The following is a 10,771-nucleotide window of genomic DNA, read 5'->3' on the forward strand; positions in this document are numbered from 1 at the left end:
CTTGAAGTCCTGCATTCAGAATTTTACTTGGATAAAAATTATAACCATCTTGAAAATACTTAAAAAATATCATAGGTAACAGTACTCCATTGCCAGGATAATGTATATCATATTCACTTCATGTTTATCACTTCAACATTACTGATAGGACCCCCTAGGATCAATAAAGTCTTGCCTTAACCTATATTTTGTTTTATGAAGGCGATTCTGCAAAGCAACTAAAAGTTTAGTGGAGTAAAAAGTACAATACTTGACTTGCAGAGGAGTAGAGGTATAACATAGCAGACAGTGGAAATACTCAAAATTGTACTTCAATATATATGGGACACTCGTATTATAAGCTTATGTGGACAATTTCTGAAATATCTAACTAGATAATAGCCTACATCCCCAAGTCACCTGGTTACACTGTACAAAAACTTCAACAATCAACCAATGGCCCCATCTAGTGGACACACACACATATATATATATATATATATATATATATATATATATATATATATATATATATATATATATATATATATATATATATATATATATATATATATATATATATATATATATATATATATATATATGTATTTCAGATGAACTTCAACCTCAATGGTTCCTCTACTAAGCTCGACTGCCGGACACAGTGAACCTCAACTGTGATTTTCTAGTTAGCTAAAGTCTAAAAAAAGAAAACACATTATTGCATGTTTTGACAATGAAATGATTCTAAATAATACCTTGCAGACAATGACCTGAATGATATTGGGTTTGCAGTGTACAGGTTATGACGAGAGACCACTCACAGCAATACAGGACTGTGTATTTAGGTCCTCCATTCAGACCATGAGGTTTTCGCAATCATATACTACAGTCTTGCAAACACGCATTCACACCTACAGGTTTACTGCTGTTACTGTGAAGACCTTCACGAACAATTACCTGCCCTTTGATTTAGTTGTGCTTGTGTTCATTTTTAATGGTGTGCCTATTTTGGTTTTATGCTGTTTGAAAAAGACAGATCAGAAGTCAAATGTCAAACTGCATAAAACACAGTTAAGCCCTACATGCTACAGGTCATGGCTCTTTTCCCCTGAGGATGCTGACTGGCCTTTTTAACATACATTTAAATATTAACACCATCACAATGTGTACATATTCTCTAGTGCATGATTTTGAGGTTGACTGTTTAGACATAGTTTAAATATACAATAACATATTTACTGCTAGCAGCCCTGCTTAAATCATACTTTGTATGAGCTGCTCCAGATCCAGATACACACGATGGTGATGAAGCTGACGATGATGAAGACAAGGTACAGGCCAAACAGGAGGCGGTCGATGACTATCCCGATCATGTGCCATTCCTGCGAGGTTTTGCTCCCCTGGAAGTGTTTGTCCACCTGGAGGCGAATGGCCGTAAGATGTTTGGTCAGCTTCTTCAGCTCATCCAGCGCCGGCTCTGCAGTGGGTTTCACTGAACGTGTACCACCAGAGATGGTGTGAATGTGACTCACTGAGGTGTTGATGATGTTAGAATTCATTGGTTGTCCTGTCAAAAACAGAACAGATTGTTTGAATTCTAAAATATAAAATGACTACTCACTAATAACATAAAACGTGTGCTAAAAATGTCAAAGCTAAATTGCACCTTGATGTTGTACTTCTTATTTGTTTGAAGGTCTCCATTAGAATTATCTTCAGGCCACCACAAACATAGTTCAACTGTTTTTCACCTGCCACAAGAGGCCATGATGGCGACCACCTCTGCTGCTCACAAGCAGGGGATGATGGCCCTCGCCACCCAAATTCAGCTTTGGGTGAGACTCATGTTCGGCTGGTGGCTACCGGTGCTGCTTTGCCTTGAGCTACCCCCATGACAACCCAAGCATTGGCCCATGAGCTGTGAGTAAATCCCTGAGCGGTACAATGGTGACTCAAAATGTGCAGGGCGTTTCTTACCAACTGCAATCGACATGCCCCCTGTTTCACATCAAACTCCTGCTCCCCGGCTCTGCCCACACCCTGGCCACGTTCATTGACTCTGGGGCCGATGCAAGTATTATGGACTTGGGACTGGTCCGTCAGTTGGGGTTGAAGCTGCAGTCCTTTGCCCAGCCCCTCACAGCCAGTGCCTAAGATGGTCATGTGCTCGGCAGAGTCACCCGTCATCTGGTCAGGTAACCATCATGAAACTATTCAATTTCACATCCTCCATTCACCCAAGATCTCTCTCATCTTAGGATCTACCTGACTGCATAGACACAACCCCCACATCGAGTGGGAGACAGGCGCTATCTTGGGGTGGAGTGCGGGATGTCACCAGGTCTGCTTAAGGGAGGCCAGCCACCATTAGAGATCCTTTCCCCCACAGGAAGCCCCCGACCACATCACCCCTATGACTGTGCCATCAACTTGCTCCCTGGTACTGGCCCCTACTGTCCGCTCACATCTTGCCCTCCTCCTGTCCGGTGGACCCAGTGACCTGGGAGGTCGAGGAGAGAGTGAGAACCACCATAGAAAATCAACCGGCTGCACGTTCCCCCTGTGCTTAGGTTGGATGTACTCCAGTGGAGCCATGTCTCCAAGCTGACCTGCCACCCTGGAGCCCATTGTAATAGCAAAGTAATATGGCAGCAGTTCTGGTGGCCATCCCTGGAGGAGGATACACGTGAGTTTGTCAGAGCCAGCACTGTTTGCAACCAGCAGAGGGCACCACACAGAGCTCCCTATGGTTTCCTCCGGCCTGTCCCAGTTCCACACGGCCCTTGGTCCCACATCTCCCTGGATTTCGTGACAGGTCTGCCCCCCTCCGATGGTAACACTGTGGTTCTGACAGTGGTTGATTGCTTCAGTAAGATGGCTCACTTTGTGCCTCTCGCAGAACAAATCTTCCAGCGCATCTTCCATTTACATCTAACTTCTGGTACGAGTTCTATCACAATCTGGGATTCACATTGTCTGATCAAAATACTCATGTGTTTTATAGTTATCACTTCTAGCTCCCTTAGTGTATTCAAGGAGTGCCCCAAGGATCGGTCCTGGGACTGCTTCTATTCATTATATATACCAGCAGTCTTGATCAAAATGCTTCTACTGCAAATTTACACTTTTATGCTGATGATACCGTGAAATGGTGCTCTTCATCTGCAGCAAACCTGTACAACACACCCTGTATGATTTAAAACTTGATTTGAATGCTGACAAAACATAACCCATGACCTGAAACCTCCCACCTATTACCACATTTCAGGAATGAAGATTACCTGAATCTTTGGGATCTGGTCTCACTGGATGCATTTAAAGTCAGTGAAAGCAAGGATTGGAGATGCTCTGAATATTTTTGATATTCTGTGATTCTGTAATTTGTTCAGTGATTTCATTTTAAATTATTGTATATTTTACGTCTATAATTGTGCCACTGCCTGTCTTGGCCAAGACCCTCTTGAAAACATTATTTTTAATCACAATGACACTTCACTCCTGGTGAAATGATGGTTAAATACAAATATAATAATAATACTAAGAATAATAACAATAATGATATACCTCTCGTGGATGGGTTGAGGTAGACTGTGATTGGGGTGCTCTTTTTCTTTGAAGGGAGACAAACGATGACAGCTAGATATCGTAACACGAGGACACTAAGCCAGTGAGGCACTGCACTGAAGTGGCTGGAGCTGAACTGGATTTTAGTGATGAACACTGTCTCCAACAGGCTGGCCACCATCAGAGCAAGACTGACAGAGAAGAAAACATCTGCAGGAAACAACAAAAACATGAAGGATTTAGTACATATTTTAGTCCTGTATAGTCCATTTTAGTCCATTAGTAGAACGCATGTGACGCACATGCATGGCACCGCTGTTGGCTGGCAGCCCACCACCCCTGGTCTGCTGTGGAGGAAGGACTTCCAGGATGGGTTAAACTAAACTAAAAATAATTTCACAAGAAACATGGCATGTGCATGTAATTGTGCGTGTGTGATGTGATAATAAAAGTACGTTTCTTCTTCTTCTAAAAGTAAAACTAAGTATCATCAGCAAAATGCAGTAAAAGTTCTCATTGTGCAGTAAAATGTTTCCTACCAGTGTTTTACTATTATTTATGATGTTTTTGGATTCATATTAATGTTGCATTCATGTGTATGTTGCATTTTACTGAAGTAGATGTTTAATGTTGAGCTAATTGTAACTTCTTCATATACTGTTGGTTAGTGTAATTCACAGCAATGCATCATATTCTATAAAATCATCATATGTTAGTAGCATCGCCGTCTCGTGACACCAGCGTATTCCTAAAAAGTCAACTTTTCATGAGCTCAGAAAAACAACCCTGTTTTCAGCCCTGTGACAATGCATTTTCCAGCTAATCCAAGAGGGATTTTAAATAGTTTATTTATCTTAAGAAGCAGGGGAAGTTTGTCAACCCATTAAGAAGTATTTCATCCTTTAATTTATCACAAACATTCAAAATTAGAATCACCGAATTTGGTGATACACTGGACAGGAAGTGTATGCAAAATTGTAATCTTAAAAGTAACAAATAACTAAAGCTGTCAGGCACATGCAGTGGAGTAGAAAGTACAGTATTTCTATCTGAGATGTAGTGGAGGGGAAGTATAAAGTTGCCTAAAATGGAAATACTCAAGTAAAGCACAAGTACCTCAAATATGAACTTAAGCCAGTACTTGAGTAAATATACTTTAGTTAGTTAGATTTCACCCTGGTTTTCAGTTATGTCTTGTTTGTGATCCTACCTGAGAAACCTGTTTTTCATCTCCCTGTATAAATAATTCAGTTTCCTCCTCTCACTTGCGTAGAGATGTGTTTTACAGTAAGAGCTACACCATAACAAGAATCCTAACGCTCAAGTAAACACACTCATTGAAGCATTTTTATACACGGTAGAACCCAGAACCACGTGGGCCTTTAGGCTGAGGTAGACTCAGGTCATCAGAGCACAGCATACTGAATGGCTGGTTCACACAAACTGTTGAATAAATATGTTTTCTCTCTTGCTTGAGTCCGCCACCTCAGAGACAACAGAGACAACCGCACCCATCATCCTCCAGGAAGAATTCAGAAAGTCTCAGCAGTGTGAAAAAACAAATCCTGAAATTAATACAAATGGATTTTGTCACTCCTGCTAATTTTATTTTGTCTTTTAGTGAATTTCATCTCTCTCTGCAGACAGTGAATTAGGTTTGATCTACAACTTGAAATATGATGCTTTTTGCCAATATTTGTTTACATTTTGGTAAATTTTCATCACTAAAAGGTTGCTGAATTACCTATTAGCAGTTTTTGTTTGCCAGAAGTGAAGCCATGGATATACAGACAGCCGTTACTGAATTACTTTGAAAGTAAATAAAACACTATTATTCTCAAGCAAGTTTTGTACTCAGAGAAGCACATTTTTTCTAGACTTTCTAAACGGATATTGGATGTTTATTGACTGAAGTATGATTCCAAAAAGAGGTCAATTGGGTCTTAAAGTTAATTGCATTCTCTGGGAGGTGTCAAAGCCGCTACTACAGTTCCAACCCTGAACCAAACTGCAATAAGTGACTGCCTGTGTGTGTGACTGAGAGTGTGTGCGTGTGTGTGTGTGTTTGTGTGTGTGTTTTAAGTTTGACAGAAGAAACTGTAAGCTTTCATGAGAGCAACTTTCAACCTGAAGAATAGTCCCTGTCCAGAAACACTTTACACCATTCTTGACATTGCCAGTTTTATAGTTGCCTGCATTATAAGTGTGTGTGGTTACATTAAGCTCTGAGCTTCAAGAGCACATGTGCAGCAGTGAATTTCATCATATGTAAGTTCCCAAAATGACAGGTTTCACTCACTCATGAGAGGTGTTGTCTCCCCAGTGACAGGCAGCAGGTCGTTCATGATGAGCAGGAAGACCGTGTAGCCCAGGATGAGGGTCATCTTGAAGGAGGACCGGTCCACACTTTGGGGAGGCAGCAGGAAGCTGAAGAGGTCCACTGTGATGAGGAAGCAGCTGGGGATCAGCAGGTTCACCACGTAGAGGACTGGCCTGCGTCTCAGAATGAGCTTTGAGCAGACACAGGTACAACACCTTGAGATTTTAGTCAGACTTTTGAACATTCATCTGTTCAGATTGAGACAGAAGCATTCACTGTGGGTTTCTTGACCACATTGGATGTGTGTTGTCATGTGTATGCCAGTTTAACATTTGTATTTCTGCCTCTCAATGAAAACAAAAGGCATAGTTCGATGCTGTGAAGTAGCATAGGATCATGGGAGTTGTTGTCTACATACACATTGAACAGCCACCATTGCTTATTAAATCTATCTGACATGACTCAGGCAGAAATGTTCACAGAACAAATGAACCAAATGAAACACTGATATTTTGAGTAAAAATGACACATTTCTCTGGGTCTGCACATTCCTGAAAATGTGGGATAATGTAAAAACACCGCTCAACAATAAGTCTAGTCACAGAAATGTTCCTGTTCATATTATGTCTTTAAAAAAAATCAACACTGAAGACATATGGAGATAATGATAAGACTACTATTTACATTGGCAAATGATAAATTCATGCATTACAGCCGTCTAACTGTTAAGGTGTGGGACAGCCTCTTTTCATTGCATGCTGAATTGTGTGTGTGTAGAAATTGTGAGTCCAGGTCCTCCCAGAAAAATAAAAACAGATGCGCTAGAATGATTCAATATATAGATATTTCACTTTTTATCTACTGCTCTAAGTCAACTAACAACTATTACATTAGGAAATGGAGGAGTGTCATTCTTAAGTGGCAGGCTGATTGGGGTTTGACATGTATCATTGTTAGTTTAAAACAGTCTGCTGATTTCTTCTATACTCACAGTAAACAAGTAAAGAGTGTAGAATTCGGTATGTTCAGCTATCACAATTCAAAATAAGCGATAATAGAATCATTAGAATAATTAATAACACTTACATTGTATTTTAGCTCAGAGTAACTTCCTGCACTTATCACCAGGTTAGAAGAAGAAACAGTGATATCTGCCAGGTCCCACTCCCCGCTGGTCTCCAGCACAGCTTTTGACTCCTCCAGGATGTCCTCAGCTGTGGTGCTGTTAAAAACCCTTATGTCCGAAGCTTGAAAAATATTTGACAGCACAGTTTTGTTTTGAGTTATCAGAAGCCCAAAGTTTAGGTTTAGTTTAGAAATCAACAATTGTAGTTCAAGATCGGACTCTTCAAGCAAGCTTACCAAAGTGTAGAAATGATCCAAAGGTCAGAGTGCAGTTTTGGATATCGAAGGGGAAAGTATAGATTATTAATTTGCAGGCGGTGACCACTCTGACGGGCTTATCATCATATACATGACCTGTGTTGTACAAGTAGACATAGGGAGTTTGGGGAGATTCTTCCTCATCCATGCTGGAAAAGACAATACAAAAACAACCTTTTATTAATTGGTAACTGAATTCTTAAAGGAAGAAAGCAAAGAAGAAAGAAGGTTCACATAATTAATCATTAAAATTTGTGTTAAATTTTCAACCACAATTTTTAAAAAGCCCTAACTTGTAGCATGATTGAAAGGGTGCATGGAGGTTTGCCTCTCTTCTGTCAGGCTTACAGCATCTAAGATTGCTGACATCATTTCAGGTGTTCATTTTACTTTAAGGTGTTCATTTCTCTGATTTGAATAATACTTTGACAAACTACCGAACATCCTTTTAACTTACAACTCTGAGATGTGGATGTCGGGGATCCAAAGGTTTTCCCGAAGGATGGAGACTCGTGTAGCTCCACATTCCTTCTCATCCCAGCTCAGCCCCTCTATATCCCACTCCTGTGTTAAACAGAACAATCCAAATGTGAGGCACAGTTCAGAAAATGCCACCCACTTGAGTTGTGTCACTATAAATTAAGAAAAAAAAACAAAAAAACAAAAAACGATGATAAGAAAAAAAAATTGTTGTGCTAGAATCACATTAAAAAAAAAAATCTGCACATTTAGAAACTTACCAGAATCCTCCATATGACTGTGGTCAGGGTTTGGGATTTTTCATCCTATGGGTGAGACACGTTAATTAGTGCCAATAATACAGATTAATCATGAATTTGAATCAATGACCGTTAAAACTTTCGAATAGGTTTTTCGTGTGGACTCACCACTCCTGCAATGCCCACAATAGTGATCGTGATGGTTACGTTCAGTGGATCTGAAAAGCTGTTTACAGGACGCACCATTTTGTCAGGGAATAAATCTTTCTCAAGTGCATTAATCAAGGATTTCGGTGTTGGGCTGGTGCAGTTCAATGCTTCAACAAAACCTGGGTTTAAAAAGAGAAAACAAAAGACAAAGTTTCTGAGACAGCCTTTATGTGCATATGCAAGTATTCAGTTGTTTCATTGTCATGGGCACGGAAGCATTACAGCCTTCTGTGCACACATTATGGGAAAGTAACATTGTTTTTTTTACCCTGTTATCTTAACATCCCAAGTAAATGATCCTGTTATCTCGTGGTAACTCAGATTTAGGGTGAGGCAGTGACCACGGCCTCCACACAATTAATGTGGAGGCCAAAAAAGTGTTCATAAAATACACAGAGCCATTATTTACGACTTAAAAACTGTTCACAAGGGGTGAGTCATTAGATAAGACAGGTAATATTGCTTTTTCTTTTTTCTTTTTTAAATCAAACTTGCCTAATAACCTTGATAATTTAAAAAAAAAAAAAATCAAAATAAAGAGAAGAAATCCCTGATTTTCTTTTGAAAAATAGAAGCTAGAAATAGTGAATAAATGCCTGAATAGAAACAAGGACTGAAACAATATTTCTTAATGAGCTAACTCATTTAGTCAAATGACTATTATTTAATTTAGGGAAACTTCTGGCATATATTAATCTATTAATTGTCTTGTTTTTTATCACCACATATATATTTGTACATAATATATGTACAGTGAGAGAATGCAGTAATTATATTGTATTTCATTTAAGATTCTTATTTTATTATTTTCTGACAAAGAATCAAACAAAAAATAGACTTAGACTTAGACTGGTATTTGAATGTGTGCAGGATCAGAAGTAACTGAAGTGTCCTTCAACGGCCAGCTTGGACTTGCTCAGCTGGCAGATCATCGTTTTGTGAATAGTCAAAATATCTTCCCGCCTTACCGTGAAGCAGCATGAAACAGATGAAAATGAGCTCCGCAGCCTTGATCTCTGTCATTTTCAGTCTCGGTTAAACCTTTATCACAAAAATGGCTTCAAAATACAAAACAAAAAAGTCTGTGGTCTGCTCCATCGGATCAACACGTTCTGTGTTGACTCTGGAATTGTAAACCGTAGCATGACTCCAGCCTTTTAGGTATTCCCACTTGCTTGCAGGGATGTGCTCATCTAATGACTGTTTGCATAATGCATGCTGAATTGTACAACAGGTTTTTGAATCATCTTCAGGGGGATTTATCTGATATAGGTCAACAACTGCACTTACTCGTGACAGCTGAGGTCAAAGCAAACACAACACTAACAACTGGCCTGGTGGCCCCTGGTGGTGTGCCAGTTTGACTTTCAGAGGACTGTGCAAAAATTATACTGTACCATGTTAGCATACTCAATGATGAGGTTGACGCTTTTGTTCAAGAGGAACAGTCTGGCAACATGTTGTCTGAGAGGTTGTCTCATAAGGATATGTTGTCAGGGACCTGTGAATGTCTTGAAGATGAAGGTCTCAATTCTTCAAGCAGATATTGAGATAAGGTTCAATCAGAGGATCACCAAAATCAGCAGGACACAACCTCATGAATGTCTGTGCAAAAGTCCATTCTAATCCATTCAGCCATTGTTTAGATATTTCAGTCTGGAGGAAGTGGTGGAGCCACTGACCAACAGACTGACGATGCTATCTCTCAGGCCACACTGCTAGCATGGCTAAAACTATGGCCCGCTGATTTGACTGAAGGAACAAATACTACTCAATCGTGCTTCAGGTTACATTGGTAATGAATTGTCACTAATTAAACTGGCCTGCGGTATTTTCACTGGGTTGCAAGTTTTGTTATGTCAAAAGCTTGTGGAGAAAAATGTTTGACTTTGAATTAATGATAACTTTTTTACTACTCCATAATTCAGTCTAACCTGTTAACTGTTCTCAGTGGAGATAGCATTGGTTTTAACAAAACATTAGCAACTGATGTCATTTTCAATCAGTACTAAGGCTCTGTTAGCCATATGTACAGTTAGCATAAATGAATAAAGTTCATGGAGAACTACGTTAAGATATTAGAATACTTGTTGTCAAGTCAAGCACGTATATAGCACATTTCATATGACAGGTGTAGACTCAATGTAGTTCACAACATATCGCAAAAAATTTGCAGAGGTCATACAAAACAAAAATATGTAAAATGAGAACAGAAGAAATTTCATATAAAAAAGCATATAACATACAACCATGTAAGATAATAAGATCTGACAATTTAAAGGGAATAAGATAAGAAGGCAGTATTATTATTGTGATCATTAAAAAGCAATTAATAGTTTTGCTAATTCTAATATAAAATCAAATACAAATTGTCACGTATAAGTGATTTACACAAACATGTCTCCTTGAATAAGAATATACAGTCGATGACTTCTGAGTGTGTGTGTGTGTGTGTGTGTGTGTGTGTCTGTGTGTAAAATAATAAAAATTTCTTCCAACTCCCTAACTTCCGTACCATCCTGTATCAGGATATCTTAGAGGGCATTACCAACACACAAAGGTGTGACTGTGTTTAATAATCTTAAAGCAAATA

At 39.2% G+C, this 10,771-nt stretch overlaps 1 protein-coding gene across 1 annotated transcript; it reads right to left on the minus strand.

The window, feature by feature from the left end:
• Positions 1-1,241: 1,241 nt before the first annotated feature.
• Positions 1,242-9,330, minus strand: LOC139330507 (5-hydroxytryptamine receptor 3A-like). The gene is made up of 9 exons (XM_070961445.1): positions 9,147-9,330; positions 8,137-8,297; positions 7,990-8,034; positions 7,707-7,813; positions 7,229-7,398; positions 6,953-7,113; positions 5,846-6,056; positions 3,547-3,756; positions 1,242-1,549 (listed from the first exon to the last, which is right to left on the minus strand). The coding sequence occupies exons 1-9, from the start codon at positions 9,199-9,201 to the stop codon at positions 1,242-1,244; spliced, it is 1,428 nt and encodes a 475-aa protein (XP_070817546.1). The 5' UTR covers positions 9,202-9,330.
• Positions 9,331-10,771: the final 1,441 nt, after the last annotated feature.

Source organism: Chaetodon trifascialis, chromosome 4, assembly GCF_039877785.1.
Source record: "Chaetodon trifascialis isolate fChaTrf1 chromosome 4, fChaTrf1.hap1, whole genome shotgun sequence".
NCBI classification, from domain to species: Eukaryota; Metazoa; Chordata; class Actinopteri; order Chaetodontiformes; family Chaetodontidae; genus Chaetodon; species Chaetodon trifascialis.

Coding starts and splice junctions, on each gene's coding strand:
- LOC139330507 (XM_070961445.1), bottom strand. CDS start 9,201: ATGACAGAGATCAAGGCTGCGGAGCTCATTTTCATCTGTTTCATGCTG. Junction 7,114..7,228: donor TGGATCATTTCTACACTTTG/GTAAGCTTGCTT, acceptor ATATTTTTCAAG/CTTCGGACATAAGGGTTTTT. Junction 3,757..5,845: donor GGAGACAACACCTCTCATGA/GTGAGTGAAACC, acceptor TGTTTCCTGCAG/ATGTTTTCTTCTCTGTCAGT.